The sequence below is a fragment of the Ananas comosus genome, linkage group 2 (assembly GCF_001540865.1).
Source record: "Ananas comosus cultivar F153 linkage group 2, ASM154086v1, whole genome shotgun sequence".
Classification (NCBI taxonomy): Eukaryota; Viridiplantae; Streptophyta; class Magnoliopsida; order Poales; family Bromeliaceae; genus Ananas; species Ananas comosus.
Window position 1 is genome coordinate 13,664,926 of NC_033622.1, and position 27,942 is coordinate 13,692,867.

Consider the following 27,942-nt stretch of genomic DNA (forward strand, 5'->3'; position numbering starts at 1 on the left):
TTGCTGTTTTCATAATCGACATAACTTGAAATAGTTTCTCTAAAAGTAGTTGATCATTAAACAGTAGCTCAAAAGCTAGTGAGTCATTGTCCACAAGTAACACATTATTAACTGCAGTTGAATTTTACAAAAATGAATATTCTCTTCAACATTTCAAGACTCGCCGATAGAAGTAATCTCTTATCGAGATTGGAAGATAGTAGAGAATGGCGAGAACATTTGATAGATGTCCGTAAGAGAACCAAGCGGGCGGGTTCTCCTTGAGAACTAAGGCAACGGTCTTCTTTGCGAACTCTTCGGCTGGAGTAGACTTGGGGCCCTGAGAGAGATCGGCCCTCGATCTGATAGCGGCCTCGAATGGCTTGTAGAACTTCCACTCGGGCATCTTGCTATAGTTGGCTAGGGAGGCATTTCCTAAGTGTGATTTAATAGCACCAGGAGCGACATTTATAACGCTAATTCCAAAACTCCGGAGCTCCAATCTGCAATGTTGGAGAATGTTTGATTTAGTAGAGTTGTGAGTAAAGTTCCATCTATGAATTCAAATGATATAGTAGTATAAGAATGAAAGAAAATGCGAGATAAGAATATGAATGTGAATTGTTGCATCTCCTTCACTTGCAGAATTGAGATGCTTTTTTTTTGTAGGTTTGTGTGCAGGAAAAATGAAAAAAAGAAGGGTAAAAAAAAAAACGCTTCAGGAAAGGGGGGAAAGAAAAATGACAGCTTCTAATGTTATTTTTCAGAACGAAAAACTTGTTTATGGACCACAAACTGAAAGGCCATTCCAGATTTCTCATTGGCTTTTATCTTCTCATAAGTTCATAGAAATAATCTTGTATCCATATTTCCAACATCACACACACGGTACTAACATTATGGGTTACAACTAGAATATCGTTAATGGAGATCGCAACATATTTCAAGACCAACAGCAATATAGTTATAAAACTTTTCCCAGCATAGATTTTCATTTGAATCACATGATTATGTTGCAAGCAAATAACTACCCCACAAGATACGACCGCATGCTGTTTACAGGAGAATTCATTGTTACAACAAGTAGAACTAACTGTGCACGAACGCGCTTATCAGAATAAAGGCGAGAACAATTAAATGATTCAAAGAGAAATTGATGAATGTTGAGAGGAGACCTCAAAGTATCAGTTAAAGCATGAACAGCAGCTTTGGATGCCGAGTAAACACCTGCCCACGGTCCAGGGGCCAACGCACTGATGCTTCCCACATTCACAATCTTACCCTTTCTTCTCACAATCATGTGGGGAACAACAGCTTGAATTAACTTCATGGGACCTGCAGAAGAATTGCAGATAAAAAGACTAAACAAACAACTTGCTTTGTCACAATAAATTTATCAAATCAGAAGATCATGCGGGGAACAACGGCTCAAATTAACTTCTCACCGGGCCTGCAGAAAATTGCAGATAAAAATATCAAAGTGAAATAAAGAAGAAGATGCTTTTCATCATCCTGCTGAGTTGTATTCCAAGCTAGCCAACAATATTAATAGTACGAAATAGAATTACTAGGAGATAGCAAGATGATTTAATCGAGTAATATGGACATAAACAAATTTGTCCCTTCCCTCGTTCTTTGTTCATACAAAGAACCAATTTTGGGTTCAGTGTTTGTCAATTCGAGCTCCAAAACCATGACAAATTGACACAGGAATATAATCAAACAGGTGGCGGCTATCAACATCAACACACACAAACTACCAAATGCAAAACAACCGAAGTGGAATGTGTTGGGATTAAAGCGAATTTCAAAAAGACGTACGATAGAGTGAGTTGGAATTTTTTAAGAAAGGTACTGCTATGGCTTGGGGCAAGTCAAAAGTGGTGTGACTGGATTGATCTCTGCATTACCAATGCCAAAGTTGTTCTACTGGTTAACGGTGTACCAACTAAGTGGATTAAAACCAAAAGGGGCTTACGGCAAGGCGACCCGCTGTCTCCTTATTTGTTCTTGTTAGTAGCAGAGGGTTTAGCCAGATTGACTCAACAAGCCGTTCGTAATGGATTGTTGAGAGGCGTTGGGCCAAACGAAAACACCAAAATAGCTATCTTACAGTACGCTAATGATACCATCTTTTTCTGTGAAGCTAAAAGAAGGCAAGTAAGAAGCCTCCTTTTCATATGGCAAATTTTTGAGTGGGCGTCTGGCTTAAAACTTTAACCGAAGTTAGAATTATTCTATATGGGAGAGAACAATCACCTCGGTAGAAAGCTTGCAACGGTCCTGGGATGTAAACTAGGGTCACGCCATTCGCAACTTGGGTTTACCATTAAGGATCGGAAGACTGCGAAAAGAGGACTGGTGGGTCATTATTGGTAAAATGGAGAAACGGATCGAAGGGTGGCAAACTAAACTTTTATCACAAGACGGTAGACTGGTACTTGTGAACTCAGTTCTTTCGAATCTGCCTCTGTATTATTTCTCGGTTTTCAAAGCACCCAAGTGGGTAACACGTCGATTAGAAGCGTCGCAAAGAGCTTTTTTCTGGCGATGGGTACTTGCGGGGGGGCCATTGCCTAGTGCACTGGAAAGTTGTGTGTAGGAGCAAAAAGGAAGGCGGTTTAGGAGTTAAGGATTTAGAGATCATGAATACTGTCTTATTGTCCAAATGGTGGTGGAGGCTCTTTGCTGACATGAATCATTTGTGGGGCGCACTCATTAACCGTATTTACTATCATCGTAGGAAACCGCTATTGGTAGGACTGTCTTTCAGATCCCACTCCTTCTGGTGGTGCAGTGTGCTAGCGACAAAGGATGCATTTAAGTGCGGAGTGTCTTTCTCAAATGGGGACGGACAAAAGGTCAATTTCTGGATGGATATTTGGAGTGAACAGGCTTCCTTGCGTATAACATATCCGCACATATTTGACAGAGTTACAAGTAAAAACCTCAAAGTCAAGAAGTGTTGGGGTAGGAATGGGTGGAGGTGGTGTAGGATCCTGTCAGGATTCACTCCTACTTTCCAGCTCGACAATATCCAGATTCTAAATCTTAAGGAGTCGATCTCTACGATGTCCCTCGGTAATCTTGACAGTATCCAGATTCTGAATCTTAAGGAGTCAATCTCCACAATGTCCCTCGCTAATAGACAGGATGACATAAGATGGAGATGGGCTAGTTCCGAAATTTTTTCGGTTAAATCGATCTACAATTTTATACAAAATGGTGGCGTAAGAGACAAAAGCTTCACCCGTTTGTGGACAATTCGACCCCCCCTCAAAGTCAAGATTTTTATATGGTTAGTCCTAAAAAATAAGATACTAATAGAATATAACCTTTTAAAAAGGGTTGGAGGGAAGAGGACAGCTGTGTCTTCTGTTTGGATGAGATGGAGATGGTGGATCACCTCTTTTTAGGATGTACGTGTTCTACAGCTTTGCTGGAAAGTTTACTATCAAACAAACGTTTCCTTCATAACTGCTCATCAGTTAAGGGATTATGGAAGGTGTGATCTGTTACAAAGGAGGTATACAGGGCATAGAGAGTTAGTGGTTATCGCCGCCACTTGATGGGCTCATTGGTTGGAGCAGAATAGAAGAATCTTCGCGAATACTAAGCTCTCGTCGGGTACTTGTTGGCCGAGATTAGAACTCTTAAGGATCTATGGTTCCGTTTCTGCTTCAGTAATAATTCGTGTTGGTTTTTATTTTTTTTTTTGAGGCTCAGTTGCCTCATCTTGTAGCCAAATTCATTTCCTAAATGAATGAAACAGTAGCATACTATCTATTCTCAAAAAACAAAAAAACACAATCAAATCTAAGATCTAAAACCTCTGCTTCATCTAACAAAGAGTAAAAAGTGGAAACTTTACCATATACGTTGGTTTTGAACACGTGGTCGAAGGAGGCCATGGGGACCTCGGCGAGGGGGGCGACCAAGTGAACCCCGGCGTTGTTGACGAGCACGTCGACGCGGCCGAACCGATCGAGCGCGGCGTCCACGGCCCCTCGCACGCTCTCGTCGGAGAGCACGTCGAGCTCGAGAAGGAGGAAGCGGGAATCGCCCTCGAGGCTGCGCATGGAGCCCCGGGATCGGGCCGTCGCCACCACGGCGCACCCCGCCGCCGCGAACGCGCGCGCGAGGGCGTAGCCAATCCCCCCCTCGGAGCACCCTGTTATGAGCACCACGGGTTCCTCTCGGATCGCCATTGGAGATGCCTCCTCTGGAGCGGAGGATTTAGGAAGCGAGGAAGGAGAAGGAGAAGAAGAAGAAGAAGAAGAAGAAGAAGATCCGGGATTGTGATTTAAGCCCTCTATTTTAATACAACGACGCGGGGCAAATTAGCGGGAGTAGCCCCTCCGAGGGTGGGTTTGTTTCACCAAAATGTGGCTTAGTTCTTAATTAAAGTATTTCTTTTTATTGTTTAATTTATTTATAATTTTATTTTTAATTAAAATTTTAAAATTTTCAACCTACTGTAATAACTAATTATAACTCCTACCAGGCGGTAGTCAATTACAAAGCAATAAAAAAAATATTAATCCGCCTCCCATATTTTTAATTTTTATTCTATTTATTTTTTACCAAAAATAAACAGTAAAATTTTGAAAAAAAAAATTAAGTTCACAATTAGACAACTAAATAGCTGGAGAAAAATAATTTTATTTAAACTTTTGACAGTGATTTTTGCTGAATTAATTATTTATACTAATAAGACTCTATTGAATTATTATATGTTTATTGAAACAGATTAAATTCAACCGATGAATTATAAAGAAAATTTATGTGCATGGTACAATGCTCTGCTTAACAAATGCCACAACAATTTTTCTTTTCTTTTTTTTTTTTTTTACATTTGGTTTAATAATTGTAGGACAGGTTTAATCTGGTGAAATTAAATAGGGTTTAACTAAACATCCCAACGCTGACTAAATGGCTTTGTTGGCCATTGGAGGACCTTCTTCGAAGGTTCTAACCTGCAAACCATTTGTACTCCGAAAATAAATGCAAGATTTATAAATTAGTTGGTTTGGGTTCACCAAACTGTAGTTAATAATTTATTATCGAAAGAGACTCACACCTAAGCTCATAATTTCGGATGGGTACCAACCAACATGAGGAGGAATTCTACTATATATGAGTTACACTATATTATCTATTAATAGTTCATCATAATTTTTTTTTAAAAAAAAATATAATAAAAATAGATAAAATAAAAAAAATAATTTAATTGATTAATGACAACATATCATAAATATAACTTTTTTCAACAGGACGCTAGGGCCATATCTTGTAGCCTCTTAATTTGGGAAAAAATTTATTGCAACATTACTACATTCTATTACACCATATAGGATGACGAGAAAAAAAAATCTATTAACAAATAATAGAGTTCAGGTCATGTAGTTTTAAAAGCATTTATGCTTATAACTGTGACCATCAAATCGTCTCAAAATTTGTATAGCATTATAAATGGTGTATCTCATTAAGTTTTCTTTATTAGCGTTGTACAAATTTTGAAATAATGGACTGCTAAAAAAATTACAATCTTATGTGCTTTTAAGGCACGAGCTTAGCTCAAGGTAATATAATTATTGTATCTTTGTCGGGCCCGGTTGTATTGGACTCTAATAAACTACTGGGAAAGAAAAATAAAAATTAAATTATGTTAACTTTAGGTACCGCTTGGATAGCTAGTTAAAAAATTTTACAGAATTTTTTTTTTTATTTTTTTGTAGTTGTGAACTGATAAATTCAGACATTCAGCAAAATCTTATAAGAATTTTATATTATGTTCTATCTTTGTTTCAATGCCAATTGTAGAGTTTCATAGTAATTCTTTCAAATTTGTTAGAATTACTAATAAAATATTAAATTTATCAAGCAAATAAAAATAAAAATTATTAATTAAGCTCAATTAAATTAAACCATATTTAAATTACATCTTATTTCTAAGGGGTAGGTAGGGTGGGCACCTGTGCCCTAGAGAGTGTGGGAGGTGAGAGAAGGAAGGAAAACAGTGCCTTCCGGATAGCTGTCCTCCTTCGAGGAGAAATCTATAGAATACATAATTTGCCACTTTCATCGTATCAAAGAAAGTGGTTTTACGTTAAATCATGTCCTCGTTTAAGAGAGTATGCAAAATGTTCAAAAAAAAAAAACACTGTAAAACAACTCTAAAAATATATAAAAAAATAAATTTTAGTAATATAGTAAATTATTTAAATATTTTATATCATATATATTATGTAGGATTAATTTCATATGGATCCCTGCAAATATGGTGAATAGTAAATGTATTCCTACAAAGTTCAACTTTCATAAATTATTCCTGCAAAAGTCATAATGTATTCAGATATGTCCCTCTGGTTTGGATTTGTTAGAGAACTATTAATTTTTTAACAGTAAAGTTGTGAAATGACTATTTTGCCCTCGCTCTCTTCGTCTTCCTCTTCATGTTGTGGGAGCGAATGGCGGTAGCGGCGACGACGACCTTGCGGAGCTTGTCGGGGTTGCAGCGAACGAAGACAAGGAAGAGACGGAAGGCGAAGGCGTGGCCGATGCCTTCAGAGGCGCCCGTGACAACGACCCACGCGGGCACCACGACGGCGATGGCAGTCGGATCATCGACGACGACGATGAAGAAGATGGAGGAGGAGAAAAGGAAGAGGAAAATGAGAATACGAAGAAGAAGAAGAGGAAGAAGAAAAAGCAGGAGAGGAAGAGGAAGAGGAAGATGAAGAAGAAGCAGAGGAAGAAGAAGAGCAAGGGAAAGAGGAAGAAAGATAAAAATGTCATTTTACCTTATTAACTAACAATGGTTAAGTATTTTAATCGTGGTTAACTAGATTTCTCTAACGGGTATTAACGGCAGGAACATATCTGAATATATGAGGACTTTTACAACGATAACTTATGAAAGTTACACTTTGCAGAAATATATCTACTATTCATTATATTTACATAGACTTATATGAAATTAACCCTATTATATATATCATATATTATTTTGTGGTATTAATTATTAGACATGTCGACAATCATCATATACTGTATGGTATATGAAGCTTTAATATACACTAGATACAACACAAAATTTTTCCACTCTCTATACTTTTTTTTAGGAAAAACTTTAAAAACCCCTATGTGGTTTTGTAGTTTCTCACTTTGTCTCCCTTGGTTTAAAATGTATCAAATTGCTCCCATGTGGTTTCGTTTTTATCTTTTTGATAGCATTTTCGTTAATATTTCATTAAATTATATACAAAAAACTTCAGATACCTATATAGATTTATCAAATATTCACTTTAGTACCCTTTATATTAACTTTATAATTGATTTAAGAAAAAAAATAATAAAATTGATAAGAAAAAGAGAAAAAAGAAACCACAGGGACGCAAATTGATACATTTTAAATCACAGGGGGACAAAGTGAGAAACTACGAAACCACAGGGGTTTTTATTTGAAGTTTTCCCTTTTTTTTATTATAAAGAATCGGCTCTTGACAACAATTAGGACGCGACATGTGTCTCTTTCAATTCTCTCACTTCAACTTCCCTATTTATTAAAATATAACATCTACTAAACATAATTTTAATTATTAAATTTTTAAAATTAAATTATAATTTAATAGATGTGATCTACATTATATAAAAAATCTCAGATTTTAAATTTCAATAAAAAAATTTACCAGTGGTATGTATAAGATATATGTATACACCCGGTGTATGAAATAATTTCGCAATAATTTCGCCTCTCAACCCACTTCTCAAGTATTAAAATTGCCTACACTAAGTCTATAAATATTACACACACTTATCGTTATTTTTAATAATTCATATTATAAGATTATAATATATAGTGTAGATACCCGCGCGTTGCAGCGGGTAATTCTATTAAAGGAAATCAATATATATAACAATTAATCAAAATGATATCATAATTAGCTTTCATTCGTTAGAATACACGAAAAAATCAAAAAGTACTTACAATGCATAAAATGATAGTGGAAAGCCCTACTCTATGTTTCGTTAAATGGATTTAAAGATACATTTATCATAGCAATTAGAGAATAATATAATCTACAAATACAAAGAGACTTAGAATTAACTTCCTAATTCCTATACATTAACTCTCTTTCACTGGTAAATCCTATAACTTTAATGCCCCTTCTTCGAATGTTTATAGAGCTTTCATCAATTGCCTTATATCGTCATAAATCTTTCCCTCAATGTGTTATAGCTCTTAATGCACTGAAATCCAACAAAATAAAAAAAAAGAACAAAATTAGAATAGATAAGAAATTTAAATGCACTGAAATAATTTAAATTTTAAATAGAAAATGTAAAAAAAGAATAGCTCTTAATGCACTGAAATAATTTAAATTTTAAATAGAAAATGTAAATTGACTGAAACATCATAACATAGATCTAAATAAACAAAGATCTAGAGAGAGAAAGGAATGGGCAAGGACGAATTATCTTGGAGTTTGGAGAAGAACTTGGTAGCTAATGGCTTCGGAGAGTCGCAACATCCATTGAAGCCTCAAAAGCAAATTAAAATAAAATACTACTAAAATTTAAAATATTATTAGCTTAAAAATCCTAAATAGATTGCTACATTGTCAGGTCAGACCAAACTAAAATATCAGTTACTTCTGGATACTCAGAGAAAAATTGTAAGTACTTCAAAAATGCACAGATACAAAATAGACAAAAAAAAGTTGTCTGAATTGAAGAAATTTCCTACGGTATATCTGAAGTCGTGACCTAATAATGTATTTTACTTAAGAGATATGACTTACATGTTTTTGTATGTTCAGGAGTAACTATCGCTTTTGAAACTATTGAAAGTGCTATACAATTGAGAAACAATTATTTACCTACACTTCAAATATCATTATAGAAGATAATAAGCATGAAACTTCATAAAATTGATTAAGCAAGTGGCCTTACATCAAAAGGAACTACAAATGTTCTTTTTTAACTTTTTCAAGTCTCTAAGAAAAAATCACTATGGTAAAAATTTGCAGTAATTAGAAATTAAGTGCTGACTGGATGAATTCTACCATAAATAATTGTTTAGCCAGCCGCACTTGTGAAATAAAATAAATACTAAATTAGATTCAAAGAGTACAAAGGCAGTAGACAGCCTAGCATTCTGACAAAGTCGTGACTGTCCGCATCTACATTAGCTTCGTATATGATCCAAGCAAATTCTAATAAAAAGAGAGATAACACATCACCCCTCAATCACAGATAAACTAATTCGCTTCTCCACCATCACCGCTATCTCTATCACCGGCGGTTACCTCTCAGGTCCCTCCCCCTTTCGCATCCACATTAGGGTTAGGGTTACGGTTTCTAATTGGGTTTTGGATTGGGGGTTGGCGCAGGGATCAAGCAAAGCGTCTGAGGGCCGTCCATAGTGAGTGGGGTATTGATAGGGATCATGGGCGGGTTCATGTACGCGTACCAGAACCCGGCGGGTCGGCTCATGGGCTCTTTCTCCAACGACGCGGAGGTCACCCGCTACAAGAAGAAGTATAGCGCCCCGTTGTCGCCGCCACCGCCAACGCCTGTAATTTTCTCAATTTCCTCGCACTCTTTCGATTCGGCTTGAATAAAATGTGAACTCGGCTTCTTAGATCTGGTTCATAATCCATTCATGAATTCATCCATTATCTAAAACATAAAGATAAGAAATAGATTCATCTAAAAAGATCTGAAGGGGAAAGAAACACCCTAGAAAAGTCACGATAACCATAGTTCAAAACAGGAATCATATATACTCGTATTTGCAATAGTATAAGCACCCTTTTGACCAAGGAATTTAGAGAATTCGTAGAGAAACTTTATTCCAAAGTAACTTCTCCATTTTGCATCATTAATTTCCCTCAATCCACTAACTTCCTCTAAGCTGATTCCTATCTTGTAAAGATAGATTCTTTACATTTATAGCTATCGAACCAATTATAATTCCTACTTAATACTACGTAGATATGCTATACACGGTGCTTTAGATATGCTGCATGCTTCAAATCCCACATGCCACCAAGCACTAAGGGTGTGTTTCGTTCGCGCTATCTTTTTAAGATTCCTAGTAATCCAATAGGAATAAAAAAATATGACGGTGTTTGGCTAAACACACTAAGTAATCTAGTTGGTAATATTTGATTTTCTTGGGAATAAGATTCACCCTAAAGTACTAATCTCATTCCTTTGAGAGAGGGTGGGTATCCTCATATTAATGGATTGAGGTAATCATAATATATCTAATATCTTTCTTTCTCCCTATCCGCCGGCTAATTGGTATTATTTTTTTTACACTCTAACCTCATCTTTCTCTCTAAACTTATTTTTCTCTCTCTAAACTTCAATTCTTTTCTCTCTCTAAACTAAGTCTCTCCCTCTCTTTTTTCTAAAATCTCAACTTTCTCTAACCTTGACTCTATTTCTCTTCCTATTTCTTTAATTATGCTCTTTCTCTCTCTAACCTATGCTCCCTTTCCTTTTTTTTCTAGAAAGATGTTGAAAGTTTTTATGGCATTATCTAAAATTAATTAACGAAACAAATAAATTAATTGTATATTTTTCGTAATCTTAAATAACATGACTAAATAATATGATCGTACGAACCAAACACCGAAATGCCACATTGTTAGTAATAGGATGAATAGGAATAAGATTTTCGGACATCTTTTTACTCCTAGTAATCTTTTATAGTGCGAACCAAACGCGCCCTAAGTTTATTTTCACTTATTTTAACTGGCTATTGATATCGAGCCCCGAGCTCTAATCGATAATACGACAAACTTGTAGCATTTGACAGTTTTTTTTTTAAGTGTTAAGCTTACAAATTAAAAAAAAAAAAAACTTTTAGCTTCTGACAACTAAAGAGTATTACAGTTCCTTCTGCATTATACAGAAAAAATTAAGCCAAGATTTTGTTAGAAACAATTCAAGGACTCATTCTATAATTCTTCCAAGTTCAGTTAATAAGATCTGTAACTTCCTACTTAGAATTTTATAGATAATCCCCACGAAACTTTCAAATTATCATGTTTGCTAAGAAAGAAATTTCCATACCGGCGCCCCATACCTGGTTCCAGCGAGAAGTTATTTGTTGTGTTTATGATCCCGCGAAAAGTTTAGATCATCTCGACATCAACCATTGGTGCATACATTGATGGGTTGGATTTTTTTTTTTTTTTCACTTTTGCAGAGACCAGCTGGAGAAGGTACAGAGTGAGCTGTTGTTGTTCCTTATCTTAGAAAAAGAAACTTAAGAAGCAAATATACAACTAAGCAAGGTCATTCAGTACAATGTATTCTCATATTTGGAAGACATTTTCTCCGGTTTCCCCTCAAAAAGAAAGATTATGGCGAATCATTTGCGCAGGATTTGTGCACTCAAAATGGAATTGCAAAAATGACAGAAGCAAGATCAAAAGGAGCAGAATTAAGTGAGAAGAGGCATCCAATTCACGAATCAATAAAACTCTCATTCCTTTATTTCCAGCGACAGCTAATGCCTCATTTGCCTACAGCTACAAAAAAAAATTTCCTTTTTAACTCAATTCTGTGGAATTGAATGTGCCGACAAATGGATCTTTCTTGGTTACAATATTGTTGGCTAGATTGCAAATTCATCTTGATAGGAGTGCAAAAGAAAGTTTGGTACAACATATTTTTTGCTTGTTTGCAAACAAACCCCAAATATGTAAATTGCAAATAATTACCCATCCACTGGTCTGTTCGACCGCATAAAATTGAAAAAACAAAAAGTTTAAAAACAATATACATAAGCCTCACCAAACAAGGCCTGAACTTTCCATTTCTGATATCAGAAATTAAAACTCTCTAGTCTCTACTCAATAACAGATCAACTATTTCCACTCTCTTAGGAAGCCTTAATCATGTAAATCATGTACTCAAAATTAGGAAGACACTTTGCTTTGCAGGAAAATCAAATCAAGCCCCTTCTTATCCCGTGCCTTTGATTGTAGTACATAATTTACTTTGCAGCTCAAGCCCCGGGGATAAGAGAGCAACAAAACCAAATTTCAATTCAACAAATTACTCGACAAAAGTAAATTACCCTATCGTTTGCTATCATCTCCAACAATTCAATAGGACTACCAAAATAACCCTATTATTGGCAAATTTTCTTAAAAAATAGGGCAAAAATTGGAAGAACAAAAGATCGATTGAAATAATATGATGAATCCAAGAGGCGAATACAAACCCTAGCGTGGATGAACTCCTCAATGCGCCCGTTCGGGAATCGGGCGAGGAGGCGCGGGCCCTGGCCGTGGAGGGAGATGCACTCGAAGGTGCACACCTCGTCGGCGCGATCAAAGAAGCGATCCGTCCCGTCGCCATAGATCCGGAGCAGCACCTTCTTCTTCCTCACCTCCTCCTCCTCCTCCGCCTCCTCCTTCGCCGCCCCGGCCTCCTCCTCCGCCACCGCACCTGGTAAACCTCGTTCGTCATCGCCCCCTTCATCGGCATCACCTCGAGCGCCCACCGCCCCTCCTTCGCTGCCGCCGCTGCCAAGGCGCCTCCGGCGAACCACCGCGCCGTGAGTCCCTGCAGGAGGCGCTGGTGGTGTTCTTGCCTCGGAGGATTTCGTCGAAGGAGGTCGGAGTTCCCGTGGAGGATGGAGCCGTTGTTGAGTGCGGCAAGGTGAGGAAATGGAGGGGAGGGAAGAGAGGGGAGGGGAGAGGAGTGCGGAGGAGTGGGAACGGCGCAAAAAGGCGGAGAGAAGAAACTCTGCAACGGAAGGGGGAGAAGGAACGGTGCGGAGGGGATGGGAGAGGAAACGGTTCGGGTTAAAAAAAAAGGGTTCGGTTTAAAAAAGGACTTAGCGAGGGTAAAGAAATTTTTGCCACGTGTCAAGATTATTGGGATTCATATTAGTTTATAGATAATTAAATAAATGTGATCTACATTATAAAGAAAATCTATATATAAAAAATATCAAGGTTTAAATTTTTATATTGAGAATTGTAAATTTTTATATCGAGGGCTTTGAATTTTTATAACATTTATTAAAATTTATAGAAATTAAAATATTTAAGTGGACTGAAATGCTACCTATTCGCTCCGAAGCGTGGGCCCTGCACTAGTATAAGATAACTTGGACTTTAAAGGTTTGATAGTTGATATTCGAAATCTCAAATTTAAATCTAGATAATTTATATTTTTAATTAAATTTATTTTAAAAAAAATAAAATGGGTAGCGTGCTATGTTTCTCTCATCAAGTTCTTAGTCTAAAAAAAAAAAACTTGGGACTTTGTGTACCTATCTCTTAAAAAACCCAATTTGGACTTTGTGTACCTATCTCTTAAAAAACCCAATTTGAAATTCCGGATATTAATTATTAAGTTTGTAGCCTAAAAAATACTTGGGGCTCCCTACGTTGGGGACAGTCGATAAAAAAGGTTTTTTTGAGTTTAGTAACCAAAAACTCTATTTTTATATTATAGTTATTATAGTGGCACCATAATTTATAGAATACTAAACATCAAATTTGTAGTCTTAAAAAAAATATTGGGACTTCAGATTGCTAATCATCAAGTTCCTAACCAATTATGTTAGTTATAATGGGTATTTAATTTCAGTGATAAAAATTTCTAGTTTTTATATTATAGTTTTACTACACTATGATTTATGAATCTACTCTGAACCTATTCAAACAAGTAGGTGGTAAAAAAATAGATAAATTCTACACAATAGTACCCCATTTTATACTTTCGAACTTAGCATCATGGTGAAGGAATAAATAAAAAATGGTAAATCGTTTATCATTTTTATAAAAATAATGATAATTCGTCATCTCTGAAAATTTTATTTACATAAATTGTTATGCCATAGAATATAAGAGAGAAATAGTAAATTATTCACTATTTTAAAAAAAATTAAAATACGATAAATAATTCACCGTCTTTCTATTTTTTACATTCAATTGGCATAAAAATATGATTATTTAGTCAGATAAATTTTTGATAAAATTGTTTGACCAAACATAAATTTTTTAAGATCACTTTAAAATAGGCCCAAAAATTAACAAAAAAAAATTATAAATTAACGAGTCCGGCCATAGTGCTTTTAAAAGTATTAAGCATTCGGCACTTATAAAATTTTCATTATTAAATCTATTATATTAATTAATTTTATTATTTAGATCATACTATTTTACCAATCACCCATTCAGTCGTAGAAGATCAACTATTATCTTAACTATCTAAAACTTCATCCAACATCTAAAAATTTATTATAACTATCTAAATCTTCATCCAACATCTAAAAATTTATTATAAGCACTAATAACTTAGTGCTTTTAAAAATATTGAAGCACAATTCTAAGTTATTCTTTTTTTTTCTTTTTTTTTTTTGAGAAATAAGTAACACGCTGCCCACTTCGTTTGTTTTATTTAGAAATAAACTTAGCTGAAAATGTGAATCAACTAGAATTCGAACTAGAGACTTCGGGTATCAACTACCAAATTCTTTGTCACTTACTTAAGGGATGACCGGTAATTCTAAGTTAATATGATGCCGGCAAACTTAGGCTTCAAGCATAATAATAATAATAATAATAATAATAATAAAAGAAAAGAAAAAAAAATCGGACTCCATCGGTTCGATCAAACAGTTGTACGGATGGATCAAATACCCGGCTCTAGACGTACATCTGCGTGCTCGAAGATCCCGTATTCTAAAGAGGTGAAAATGTATGGAGCACCCTTACCTATGGACAATTTTGAACCAGACCCCTCAAACTCCAATTTTTTATTGGGTTATTAATAAAAAAAAGTTGAGATACCTATTTCAAAACGTAATATAATCGAGGCGGTCTCCATCATTTTTACCTTTCTTTCTAAACATTGTAACGGCGTTAAAGTGAATATAACCCATTGACACACGAAGATGAAGGGAAAAGGGAAATAAAGGAGGAACCGAGGAACCTAATTAGGGTTTTCTTTTCAATTGCTCCATCGAAGGTAATTTCTACGTCGATTCCCAAGTTTTCGTATATTTGTCTCTGAATTTTGCATCTGCATTAATTTGGAATTCGTTTTCGTTCACAACGTGGCGATCGGTTTAGTTTACTTTTGCTTTTTTTGAAGCATTACGCCCTATTTGATATGAATCAGTGAATCTATGAATTCCCGATCTGTTTAAAATGTGCTTTGGATGTTTAGATTTTGGGGAAAGTTCAGATTTTGGAAGCACTCTTTTACTCAAACCAAAAGGGTTTTATTTTATCATCAATTTGGATATTTATGATTTTTTTTTTTGCTTAATAATCGATGTAGATGTGCTCAGTTTGGAAAAATTCCATGTTTCTTGTATTAAATTTGATGTGTTGTTATAAAATATCTGTTTTAATAGTCAAATTTTACTTTTTCTAACTTATTATCTTAATACCAGAAGAAGGGAATAGAAAAAAAAAATAAAATAAATGGGCTCAGTTTTGAGTTCACCACGGAATAGGGATCGGAACAGGGGGCGCGATGAGATTAGCCACACTAATCCCAACAAGAGGCTCAAAATTTCCCCAGTCGACTACAATGAGAACCCTCGGCTCATCCCGGCTCTCCCCGATGAGATTTCGCTGCAAATCCTTGCTAGAGCGCCTAAAATTCACTACTTAAATCTAAAGATGGTTAGCCGAAGTTGGAAATCCGCGATCACCAGCCGCGAGCTTCTTCAATTGAGAAGAGAGCTCGGCACTGCTGAAGAATGGTTGTATGTGCTAACCAAAGTTGATGCAAATAATCTCACTTGGCATGCCCTAGACCCCTTATCTGGAAAATGGCAAAGGTTGCCGCCGATGCCTCACGTGGTAAATGAGGACGAGTCCAACAAGAGGGGCTTGTCCGGGTTTATGATGTGGAATGTGGTGGGCTCTAGCATCAGGATCGTCGATTTTGTGAGAGGATGGTTCTGGCGAAGGGATGGGTTGGATCAAATGCCATTTTGCGGCTGTGCCGTAGGGGCCGTTAATGGCTGTCTCTATGTCTTGGGGGGGTTTTCGAGGGCTTTGGCCCTGAACTGTGTCTGGCGATACGATCCGTGCCTTAACTCATGGGAGGAGGTGAATCCCATGACCTCCGGTCGGGCTTTTTGTAAGACCGGGCTTTTGAACAAGAAGCTCTATGTTGTTGGAGGGGTCAGCAGGGGTAGAAATGGCTTGAACCCTCTGCGCACTGCCGAAGTGTTCGATCCGGAAACAGGCTTGTGGACCGAATTGCCGGCCATGCCTTTTATGAAAGCACATATACTGCCTACTGCTTTCTTAGCTGATATTCTGAAGCCTATTGCTACCGGAATGGCTTCATATGGGGAGAGATTATACGTTCCACAGAGCTTGTGCTCTTGGCCGTTCATTTTCGATATCGGAGGTGAGATTTATGATCCCGAGACGAATTCATGGGCGGCAATGCCAGCTGGCATGGGAGATGGTTGGCCAGCTAGGCAGCCTGGTACGAAGTTAGGTGTTGTGGTGGATGGAGATCTGTATGCCCTGGAACCTACTAGTTCCCTGGAAAGTGGTAAAATAAAGAGGTATGATCATCAAGAGGATGTGTGGAGAGTTGTTGTACCAACTGTTCCATTTCACGATTTCACCGACTCAGAGGCTCCTTATTTTCTTGCGGGCTTTCTCGGGAAGCTTCATGTTATTACGAAAGATGCCGACGATAACATTACAGTACTGCAAGCTACCGTGCAGAAGCAGGGGTCATCTTCTTCTTCGTCATCCTCATCGGCTCCTACAACCAACTTTATCTCTGAAAATGCAGCACCCTTAGTGGAAGAGGAAACAAACACATGGAGGGTCATTGCTAGTAGGGATTTTGGAGCAGGAGAACTTGTAAGCTGTCAGGTTCTAGAAGTTTAACATATGATGGACGTTTTTCTTGATGCGTTAGGACTTTTTTGTGAATCATAAGCTTGTATAGGTCTATGTGTTTTTTTTTTTTTTTTTAATTTATTTTTACTGCTAATAGTTTGATATTGTTGGAACTGAGCTAGCCTGTTTTATTTTGTATAGATGATGCAAGTAGTCACCTATTCAATACGATGTTTTAAAATTTTGCCGTCTCAAAGTCACTTCCAGATCTTGTGTTTTTAGTCACATTTATTTGTTCTGAACATACATTAATCCATACAGCTCTTACTGCTTATTCATGCATTTTTTGAGAAGTGATGTGTCTAGCAACATTTTTTATTGATTCCTCCAGGATACCAGGTAAGTGCCCAAATTTACTCACTTTATGGGTGCTATTAGTTAGCATATCATGTATTGTGTGTGTATGAACATACAAACATAAATATGTCAAGAATATTATATAAAAGCTAGTTTAGTTGGGACTTGTTCTTGGATGTATATTTTCATGCTGACGCTGCTACGAGTGTCAAGATCATGCCTAATTAGGTCCAACTGAGTGATACTCTGAATCATATAACTGTAATGAAATATACGATCAACCAACATTTATCGAATTTGAAAAAGAGTCAGAAGAAATGGTTTGATCCTCTTATTTCTCGAACCGAGAGATTCATGAATCGGGATCCTGATGCATATAGATACAAATGGTCCAATGGGAGCAAGAATTTCCAGGAACATTTGGAAGATTTCGTTTCTGATTGGAGATTAGAATCCACTTCTCCCTTTCTCAGCCTACCACAGGAATTGCTTCGACGAATATATTATTGTGAAAAAGCAGCACTACAAGTCCTTCACGAAACATTTCTGGAGTATCTGTTGTTAACACTTCATTCTGCACTATAAACTATTCCACTCGGAAAATATTATGCATCCAGAAGAGCTTGGCGAGTTGTTATGTTTTTTCTTTTCTTTTATTGTTTATTAGTGTTGACATTTCTTTCTAGTTTCCTTTTTGAAAGATATGATGTGTTAACAATGTTGAGAATGAGGTCCTGTTCAACTTTTTGTCCTATCATCACCATCAAACCCCGCATGCAGTTGTGATTGAATTATTTCTTTGGGTTAATTTTATACAGGTTCCTGCAAATATAGTGAATGATAAATATATTCCTACAAGTTTAACTTTCATATGTAGTTTCTGCAAAAATTCTAATATTTTCAAATATATTCCTACCGTTAGAATAATTTAGTTAACTATAGATTAAATACTTAATTCTGGTTAATTTTTGGCATCTTTATTCTTTTATATTATACTGTTATAACTTTTGGAGAGATATATCTGTGATGGCAAAATTAAAAATATAAATAGTTCTCTAACGATTTTCTAACGGTAACAAACTAAAGGGACATATTTAAAAATGTCAGGTTTTTTGTAGGAATGAATTTTGTAAGAATATACTTATCATTTACTATATTTGTAGGAACTAGGAACATGTATGAAATACCGCTTAGAAATTTATTTTTGTGTTAGAAAACTGAAATAAATGTGTGATGTCTCGAAGAGAAATGCGATACCCTAATGCAGCAATTTTTGGTGGAAGCTTCTCGTCTCGTTTATAAACTACAAACTCATTGAAGGTATACTAAGGAACAATCGAAGTTTTCGATACATCAAGAATCTAAATTATTCTCTCTTTTTTTTTTTTGGTTTAATAGCATCTTCCCTCTTGACATTGGCAAACAAATTATTGTAAATGGTTTTTCCTCATTATATATTTACCAATGGATCAAAATTAGCAGTACATATCTTGTTCTTGGTTTTACTTCTGAGCAATTAAACCGGCCAACCCGAACAGCATCCGTAAGAAAATGTTGAAGATTCGTGGGCGACTAGTCTCGTTATAAAAAAGAAAAGTAAAATAATAATAATAATAATAATAATAATAATAATCTCGTGACGATTCAAATGCAGTGATTTTTTTGGAAAAAACTTGTTTTACAGTGGAGTTTTTATTTTTCTTAAATTGAGTTATGGATTGCAGTAAAAAAAAATTCTATTTTATATTTCGGATAAAAGAATATATAAATACATAAAGAGCCAATGGTTTAAATAAATAAAAAGCCACTCAGTCAAATTACCTCGCTCTTTAATATTTCGATATCCTCCACCCACTGTATTAATTAAAAATTAAAATTAAAAAAATCAGAGCGTGTCGAAGGTGCATCTCGAAGAGAGGGGATCCCTCTCTCTCTCTCTCTCTCTTTCTCTCTCGCGTTTTGGGATCGAAAATTCGATCTCGGTACTTCAAGGTAGCTAAAAGCGCTTCTTACGGAAGCTGTGGAACGAAGTGATTTGGTCGTGATCGATCGGTGTTCGTATTGATTTGGAGGAGAGAGAGAGAGAGAGATCATGGGAAAATTGCTTGGGAATTGAGGTTGAATTCGATAATGGAAGGAGGAGGAGGAGGAGGAGGAGGAGGGGATTTGATCGAGATCAAGTTTAGGATCTTCGATGGCACCGACATCGGGCCGAGCAAATTGGATCCGGCCACAACGGTGGCGTCTCTGAAAGAGATCGTGCTCGCTCAATGGCCACAAGGTGAGCGAGATCGACCTCTCTTTGGGAATTTTAGGAATTTTATGTTCATGTGTGTGTGTTTTCTCTTTCCAATTACTCTTTTTTGATAATTCGTAATGCCCTTTAAATGATGCTATAAATTGTACATCCGCTGCATTATTTATACAAAAATTAGATCTCAAATTGTTAAGTTGTGGATTCTTGACCGAAAAAAAAAAACCTAATGTCCTTAGATTTACTTACTCATGATATATATATATATATATATATATGGCATATGCAATTCATGTGTGTGTTTTCCTTTATCGGCGATGATCGATTCATTATATCACTCAGAATTGCCCTTAGATTTTTTTTCTTGTTTCCTGCTTTAATGATAGTATAACCACTTATTGGTAATGTTTGTATGGGCCTGTGGCCTTTTCTAGCATAAGAAGTTTCATCAACTTTTTATGTTCTCTTAATTAATTTTTGCTAACACTTGTTTTGTTGTTGTGCCTATAATATACTTACATAATGAGAAATTTATGGCTAAGGTTACTAAGATTGGGAATATCCCATATAAGTTGGTGTTTATTTGTGACTATAATAAACTCACTAAAAGATGCTTCTTTTGCTTCATTTGGTGATGATAGGCAAAGAAATAGCGCCAAAAATGATAAATGATATCAAGCTGATAAATGCGGGGAGAATATTGGAGAACAATAGGACTCTTGCTGAGTCCACAGTTCCAGTTGGGGAGCCCTCCGGTGGTGTTATCACTATGCACGTCGTCGTGCGTCCTCCCCAATTTGATAAAGAAAATGGTAATCTTTCAGATAATTTTCTTGTATTGCTTTTTCATTTTCGCCTATTGCCTTGGAACTACTACTTTATTACATAAGACAAATTTACGAATATATATATATAGAGAGAGTTGAGCTAGAATACTTTCAAAAGCACCAAAGAGATGGTGCTTTTGAGTTTTTAGCCTTTGAATGAAGAAATGTAGAGTTAGGATGATGATGGTAGGTGGTGACAGGTAGAATAGTGTTTGATCCAAAGTCTATTAATAATCAAGGAGTATATCCAAGAACTAAAAATTTAGAAGCACCAAAGAGGTGGTGCTTTTAAAAGTATTCTAGCTCAATTATATATATATATATATATATATATATATATATATATATATATATATATATATATATATATATATATATGCTTGTTCAGATAAAGCATCGGGTAGCTCTAAACTTATACAAAAACATAAAGTTGTGTTCCCTATGGTTTGAAACTGATATTAGTTTTTGTTTATTAAAACATGTTTTTGATTAAACACATTATCGCATAACTCGTGCACGTGACTTTTGTGCAATTCTTAAGATATAATGGTTCTCATTAGATTTCAGATATTATATTTGGCCCGTTTCTCACATATTGGTTTCGCTACTAATTTCGGTTCACATGTGAATTTTATAGCCATCTTTTTCGGCGTGTGGTCCATATCATTCTGCTTAGAGGGATGCCTGTCGAAAATGCTAAATAGTAATCGGTACATTTAATTGGAAGTGCATATTCACATTGTGATTTCAGATAAACAAGTACGTAGTTTTCTGGACATGTAGACTAAATGTGTGATTGCCAACACTTTTTTTAGCTAAGTTGACTTTGAATGGCACCGAAATTGCTACTTGCATGCTTGGATTTTGAGTCACCCGTAGTTTTTATTGTCTGTATATTTTGCTCTATTAGGCTTATATTATTATGCATTACTTCACTCTTCAGACCATGGGAAATAGCCCAGTTGGGATATCGTGCTTTGTCATTCAAATTGCTTAGAGAGCTCTATTATAAGATCGAAAGAAATTGTATATTGCCATATTCATGAATAAGAGGCCCGAGTGGGAAAGGTTGTGTTTGTTCATTTGAAAATTTACTGAGTCGCAAATGAAGTTAGTGGTTTTGAAGAGACAAATTATTACATCAGAGAGAAATTTTGCTTTTCATTCTAGCATAATCACGGCTGTTGCTATGTTGTGTTTTGCTCAACTGTGTCCACAATGCAGTGTTGTGCTGTGTCCAATAAATGCCATTGCAAGATCTTTTTCAGTTGATTTAAATACTTTTCTGAACTTGATGTTTTACAAGTCTTTATGTTCTTTTAAGTGGCTAATATTATCCTAATCAGTTATTTTATTCTGCCTAATATTAATCAAATTATTCATGTATGCAATGTGTTATCCGCCTTAGACTGATACTAATGTGGATGCTCCTCTGTTTACAGAGAAAGAGCTAAAGAAGCTACCCAAGCAGAATCGATGTTCATGCACCATTGTGTAATTGCAGATTATAGTTTTAAAGAGGAATAGACCCTTGAGGTTAGTATTGCCCTTGTTCTGTTCCTTGTGTGGGTGTCACTTCCGCATGCAATTGCAGGTTCGTAAAGCTTCACTTGATAGTCTTTGTTTTCATGACAGAAGTTCTGTTCATGGCTCGGGTTTTGGTATTCAACCTATTGTGCGATAGGAATCAGAAAATATGTGGCTGTCTTAATTGCAATGATAAAATATGATCATTTTTTGTATGTTGATAAATATGATGTTATGACTTTGGTGATTCATTTTCAAAGATTTGTTGTGTTCTTAGCAACTTCCATGTTTTCTATCAGTTAGGTATGTGGGACAGTAAAGTCAAATATCTTACATGGATGAATGCTGAAAATTAGGTTGCGGGGAATACACAGTTTCCGTATCATTTTCAACTATTTATTTGTGCTAAGACTTGGCAGCTAGGACAATTCATCAGTAGGCCTCACTTTGTTGATCGTGATTCAACCTCTCATTTATCTAATCAGGAGCACCATATAGCTTATTTTCGAACTGAGTTTTTTTTTAAAAAAACAAACAGTTGACACACTGGCATAAACCTAAATGCAGGATAAATGACTCAAAAAAGTTCAATCGACTGACGCTTTGATGCCTATCAATTTACTTGGCAATTCGTGCATTTTCGCATTTTCAGTATCTACGTATAAGAACAAGGACTTTTGTATTGATCCTGTGCTTTAAGAATAGCATGTGTAAGAAGAAGAGTCCTGGCATGAGCCACAGAGAAAACAGCACTAATGCTTGATGCTTCCGAATTTGATAGGATAATTTCCTGATAATATAAACAAATACCAAAGTTGGACAAAAACCAGAAAGTTAACTATTTTGGTACGTCTAAACTTCTGTTCCAAGAATAGTTTAATCATATGAATATCGCTCAATAGAAAGAAGAAAACTTGAGAAGAGTTACTGTGGTTTTAAGAAGATGAATATGTCCATTTATATCAAGTTTATAATCACTAAGAAGCAAAATGGTAATAGCTATATACTAGAAGTTCAAAGCCCAGTCGAAAGCTTGATATACCACTCTCAACTGGGTGTTGGCTAGTAACTCCAGAAGCTCCCCTGACTTCGCTGGCTCCAGATAATTCGCCGCATGTTTCAACATCTCCACCTCGTTCTTACCGAAATCCGCACTATACCTAAAAGAAAATTTCCGAAAAAGGATCGAGTGTTTGAATCAGGTTTTCCTATTTAGTAAGAAAAGAAAAGATTCTACCGACAGTGAAGAACAGCTTACCATCGCAATATCTTGCTTACAGATGCAATCTTTGCTTCCGCATCGACAACTAATCCTCCATTCCTGAGAAAATTGCGTGCTGCTTCCATTAATTCCTTGTCGATATCTCCTGGCGAGTAACATCGAAGGGCAGGCCCGGAACGGGTCCCACATACCAAAGCAAAGTGAACCAGTGGCTCTGGATATGGTAGGGCCACCTGTTAAAAGAGCCAATGGTGAACAAGGATCAAGCAAACAGTTGCTCTACATCAGTTCGCTCTAAAATGTATTTCAGTTTGCTTTATTTTTCTTCCAAGAGAGATATCTAATTAACTAGCCTCGCATTAGTAAGAGCTTTTAGTTCAATATGGTTCCTGCAACAGTTGCTTTCTATGCCAATATAGTTTATACACAAGATTACAAACGTGAAAGAATCAAGTAGGAATCAAAAGAACAGACGTTTCTGATGCAAATGCATTAGACAGGGTCCAATGTAGTAATTTATTATGTAATTCGTTTCTAAATCATGTTGGTGCTTGACATAAAAAGAACCAAGGTCAAAATAACATCAACAGCTGATCATGACTTTTTTTAACACCAATAGAATTTTATCGATGGTAAAAGTTGTTGGTCAATGATGAAACTTCTCTTTAGATTTATAATTTTAGGAGATAAATTTACCATTTAGGTAAAGGTAATAACACGTTGCAGATAAAACATAGTTTGACAAAGAAAGGAGTAAGAATCATAAGCTCCGGTAATCTTAATAAAAGAAAAAAGAAATAAAAAAGAAACATGTAATGATGCAACGCTTCTTCTGTATAAAGAAAAGGAACTTCATTTTTGCAGACATGAGAAATGAAAAAAAAAAATGCAGCTTTAAAAACATCTGGTACTTGGGAAAAAGAATAAAAAATTGTGTTCACCTTAGAACGTTCGTCTCTTGGTCCGAAAGGCTTGATGAGATTGTAAGGTGGCCTCTGATTCCCTCGTAATACACCATTATGGATGGCTGAAAGCGAATACGAGCATCCGCCAATCACATATTTAAAATCTCCAAAAAACTTTCTCCTATCCAAAGCTCCAGCAGGATGACCCCATGTTAATATTGCATGGATGGCCATCATGTTGTAGAGATTTATGAAGAAAGCAAGCTTTTCTTCCCGTGATAAGTCATCTAACTCCACCCTCTGTAGCTCTTCTGTTATTCTCAAATACCTGCAGAACATGTAGTAGAGTTTTATTCCACCCTTTGTTGTCCAAGAGCTTCTTAACTATTTGATATACCTTTAGATATTAAGATACCCAATGAAAACAATAAAAACTAGAACAAGGAAAGCTCAGAAATCAGATAAAACTGCATATGACTCATCAAGATAAAGGACTGGTTTAAGGAATTTATTTATAAGACAAACAACGGAATAAACACGTATTTTGCTTCAATAGCAAAATTTAGGGAAAAAAAAAGTGTTTTGCTTGAGCCATCACAACAATAATTTAGCAAGAAAATGAGACAATGTGTACTTGAGTTGCTTCGCAGCAAGAAAAACATCAAAAATACAGTTAGATTAGAGGACATGCAAGCACAAGTTCCGAAAAGCATAAAAGAACGAAGAAAAAGGAGGTAAATGTTTCATTTAAGGAGACAGCTGCAAACCTTTTAAACTCTTCACAACCATGGATGCTTCTGTACTCAACATGCCTTCCATCCTCAGATACATAAGCTTCAAACATAGCATACGACAGTAACCTTAATCTTGCTGCTATTTCAGTAATAGGCTTCGGTTTAACGTCGATGGTGCCTCTTGGGATGTTGTAGCATTGGGTCATTACAGTGGGATCATGCTCCAGGAAACGATATAAATGATTTCCATCTTCAAAGATATTCTCACTGCGATGTTACAAGTATTCAAAAGAATAATATTACACATAACTCGTATAAGGTACTCAAATACATCTCAGAAGACATGTAGAGATGCCAATGGACTAAGCAAATACATTCATTAACAAACCCAAACCACTCTTTCATATTCAGAGTGGAATCAGATCTTGGTAGTTGAAACAAACATATTATCCAATTCAAACCTATCATATTAATACCCATGAATGCATGCCAAAAAGCACTGTAATATAAAAATACTTACTCCAGAACATGGCGGAAAAAGTGCTTACTCGCAAGCTTCCTTCCAAACTCCACTGCCTGGATTCAAAGAAAAGGTCAATAAACAAAATGAGAAATCTACTAAAACAAAAGACCTAAACTAGCATTCATATTCAATTTGAAAAAGAGGCTGAAGGAAAATAATAATTTATTTGTGATTTATGACAGTCCTATGCCTAACATATTAACCCAATTATATGCTAGGAATATATCTTAAGCAACAGCACCTGTAGGCACCTTACCTCATCTCTCTCCAAATATTGGTCCTCTGCCAAGAAATCCACAGCTTCAGACCCAAGAAAACAATTGCTAAACCTCCTCATCTTATAGAACCGGTCCTTCGGTACGATGGACTCTCGCATCTTTCTAACAATGGTTGCCAACTCATCAATTTTCCCACTATCAGATTCATCATCTTCACCTGGTAATGGTGGTAATGGAGCTTCAGCTGACGGCTCCTCATCGGAAAGACTACTAATCTTCTCATCAAGCTTCCCAGACTCCTCCATTGTCTTAAGCTCATTCATTCCTCCAACAAGGAAACCATTGAAGTATACTTTAGGAACAGCTGAGGACCCAGTATTCTTCTCCAACTCCAACTTCCTGCTGGGAAAGACATCAATGTTGATCTCGACAAACACAAGCCTTTTCTGATGCATGAATGATCTTACCATTTTGCATTCCTGACATCCCAACCTTGTGTATATTGTGATCCTTCCTTTCATACTTGGTTCTGCAGCCAAGCTTTCCGCACAAGCATAATCTGCTTTCTCTGCATTATTCGAACTATCTGTATCACGTGCAATCTTAATAAAACTTAGTGGGTTCCATGTTGACCGCTCCTCAGCTTGCTGGGGGGTTTCACTAAGTTTGCTCAAGTCCGGTTCTTCATTATCACAAGCATCATTCTTCTCATCCCCACCAGGGAAACCTTCTTCATCCTTTCTCCCAGAAAGGCGGCGAATAACATTTGAAACTGCAACTGCTCCCTTCTCCCTTACAAAGTTCGTCAATGCAGCAGCTTTTTCAGGCCAAGCAGATAGAGAGGAATCTGAATCAGGTTCCAGGGAGTGACTCGATAGACTTCTAGAAGCTTCTAGTTCAGGAGCCTCTGTTCCATCAAACACAGGGTCTTCAGCTTCTTCTTCGGCAGGAACCTCTTCGGCACTTTGGTTTACTTCTTTCGGATCAACACTGTCCAAATCCCTATTTTCATGCACCAGCTCTTTCGAGTCGTCACCTTCATTCTCCTGTTGAACCGTTGGAGCTTCTTCGTTAACATTTAGGGACTTTATTTCACTTGATACTGCCTCTTCTTCACAGGCTTTATCAGTGGAACTCTCCGAAATTGATATGCTGACCAAATCCTTCTCATCCTTATCGCAATTTTCCATTGTATTAAGAATTTATTGAGAATGAAGGATTGCTAGCCTGCAGCATCAACCTAAGTTTAATCAATAATCACTCATTCTTCGTATATAACATAGGAACACTTTCAGATTATACGGCGATTACTATCTAAAAAGGAAATATAAATTAATTTACGCGATAATCCAAATTTAGCCAACCAAACCCTAACAATCGATGAGACCTATTGAAGCAATTTCTAATAATCCTCTAGAAATAACAAAAAATGCATGAAAAATCTTGCATCTCACTAACCTAAACCGCGCAAAATAAAGCAAAATTAACGAGGCCCCAAATCAAATGCCACAAAAAAATAAATACTACATTGCAACAACAAAAGGGGCCAAAAAAAACTAAAACAATCCTTAGATTTGATACGGTGACCGAGAAACGAACCGCGCTCTCGAAGAGGAAGAGATTGGCAAAGATGCGATCTCCGATAGAAATGGGGGCGATCCTCGATTGATTCGATCGAACAAAATGGATACGATTTGGATCTAGGGTTAATCGATCGATCGATTGAGAGAGAGAGGGAGAGAGAGAGAGAGAGAGAGAGAGGGAGAGAGGAGTCGAAGCTTGGAGAATGGGTCGGAGAGCGGGAACAACAGGAGAAGAGAGAACCCGATGGGGCCACCCCGAGGACTCGAATCCTAATAATCCGTGATCCGGTCCATCGACGGGTCGGAGAGTTGGTCCGACTCGACCTCTACCTTGTACACGTTGGGCCCCTCGATGACCTGGTGCGTGTATTTATGGTTTGGGCTACTTCAGCGGCCGGGTTGGTTTACGCAACGGTGCAGACTCGCCGGAGTTTTTTTTTTTTTTTTTTTTTTTTTTTTTCAGAATCTATGGTAAGTAGTCAATGCCTTGTTAATTAATTAATTAAAACATGATAATTAACAACTTGGTCAGAGCGTACAGTTTATACCTTCATTGCTTACGAAGATATTTGCAGGTATCCTAAGATGAGCTCGACCTGGTCCGCATCTCGTTTCAAAATTCAACCAAATTTGAGATATAATTCAAACTAATCTGTATTCACTATTTCGAGAGAGAGTTTGAGGCATGTTTGTTTCAATCGAACACAGTAAATGAAACTTGATACGTTTGTATGAGTCGAGTCAGAATTATGCTATCTAAGGTGTGTCTCAGGAGCCTCCACTCACTGGTCTTGACTTCCCCGCTCAAAGGCACGAAGTTGACTTTCTAGAAATCAACTCAAAAGTCATCAAACTTTGGTAGCTTTTCTAATTTCTCACTTCACCAACTCTTTTTCTTTCGCATTTTCTACTCTGAAACAAAATTGCGAGAATTATTGATTCTTAACAACA

The 27,942-nt window shown here is 36.4% G+C and overlaps 4 protein-coding genes and 1 pseudogene across 6 annotated transcripts; 2 read left to right on the plus strand and 3 right to left on the minus strand.

Annotated features, from left to right (window-relative positions):
• On the minus strand, positions 22 to 4,343 carry LOC109724041 (short-chain dehydrogenase cctT). Its single transcript, XM_020252668.1, has 3 exons — positions 3,851 to 4,343; positions 1,155 to 1,314; positions 22 to 482 (listed from the first exon to the last, which is right to left on the minus strand). Exons 1-3 carry the CDS (start codon positions 4,185 to 4,187, stop codon positions 146 to 148), a joined length of 834 nt encoding a protein of 277 aa, XP_020108257.1. The 5' UTR covers positions 4,188 to 4,343; the 3' UTR covers positions 22 to 145.
• On the minus strand, positions 7,912 to 12,861 carry LOC109727984 (annotated as a pseudogene).
• Positions 14,859 to 17,126, plus strand: LOC109706846 (F-box/kelch-repeat protein At1g22040-like). 2 transcript variants are annotated; one of them, XM_020227857.1, is made up of 2 exons: positions 14,859 to 14,988; positions 15,419 to 17,126. In XM_020227857.1, exon 2 carries the CDS (start codon positions 15,450 to 15,452, stop codon positions 16,887 to 16,889), a length of 1,440 nt encoding a protein of 479 aa, XP_020083446.1. In that variant the 5' UTR covers positions 14,859 to 14,988; positions 15,419 to 15,449; the 3' UTR covers positions 16,890 to 17,126. The 2 variants fall into 2 exon arrangements, with proteins under 2 accessions (XP_020083446.1, XP_020083447.1); XM_020227858.1 differs by having other exon boundaries at positions 14,860 to 14,988; positions 15,422 to 17,126.
• Positions 19,035 to 22,175, plus strand: LOC109705446 (membrane-anchored ubiquitin-fold protein 3-like). Of its 2 annotated transcripts, XM_020226184.1 has the most exons (4): positions 19,035 to 19,479; positions 20,094 to 20,264; positions 21,722 to 21,815; positions 21,915 to 22,175. In XM_020226184.1, the coding sequence occupies exons 1-3, from the start codon at positions 19,329 to 19,331 to the stop codon at positions 21,775 to 21,777; spliced, it is 378 nt and encodes a 125-aa protein (XP_020081773.1). In that variant the 5' UTR covers positions 19,035 to 19,328; the 3' UTR covers positions 21,778 to 21,815; positions 21,915 to 22,175. The 2 variants fall into 2 exon arrangements, with proteins under 2 accessions (XP_020081773.1, XP_020081767.1); XM_020226178.1 differs by having other exon boundaries at positions 19,036 to 19,479; positions 21,722 to 22,175.
• LOC109705438 lies at positions 22,622 to 27,237 on the minus strand. The gene is made up of 7 exons (XM_020226171.1): positions 27,008 to 27,237; positions 25,447 to 26,635; positions 25,188 to 25,243; positions 24,701 to 24,934; positions 23,970 to 24,261; positions 23,065 to 23,261; positions 22,622 to 22,966 (listed from the first exon to the last, which is right to left on the minus strand). The coding sequence occupies exons 2-7, from the start codon at positions 26,596 to 26,598 to the stop codon at positions 22,813 to 22,815; spliced, it is 2,085 nt and encodes a 694-aa protein (XP_020081760.1). The 5' UTR covers positions 26,599 to 26,635; positions 27,008 to 27,237; the 3' UTR covers positions 22,622 to 22,812.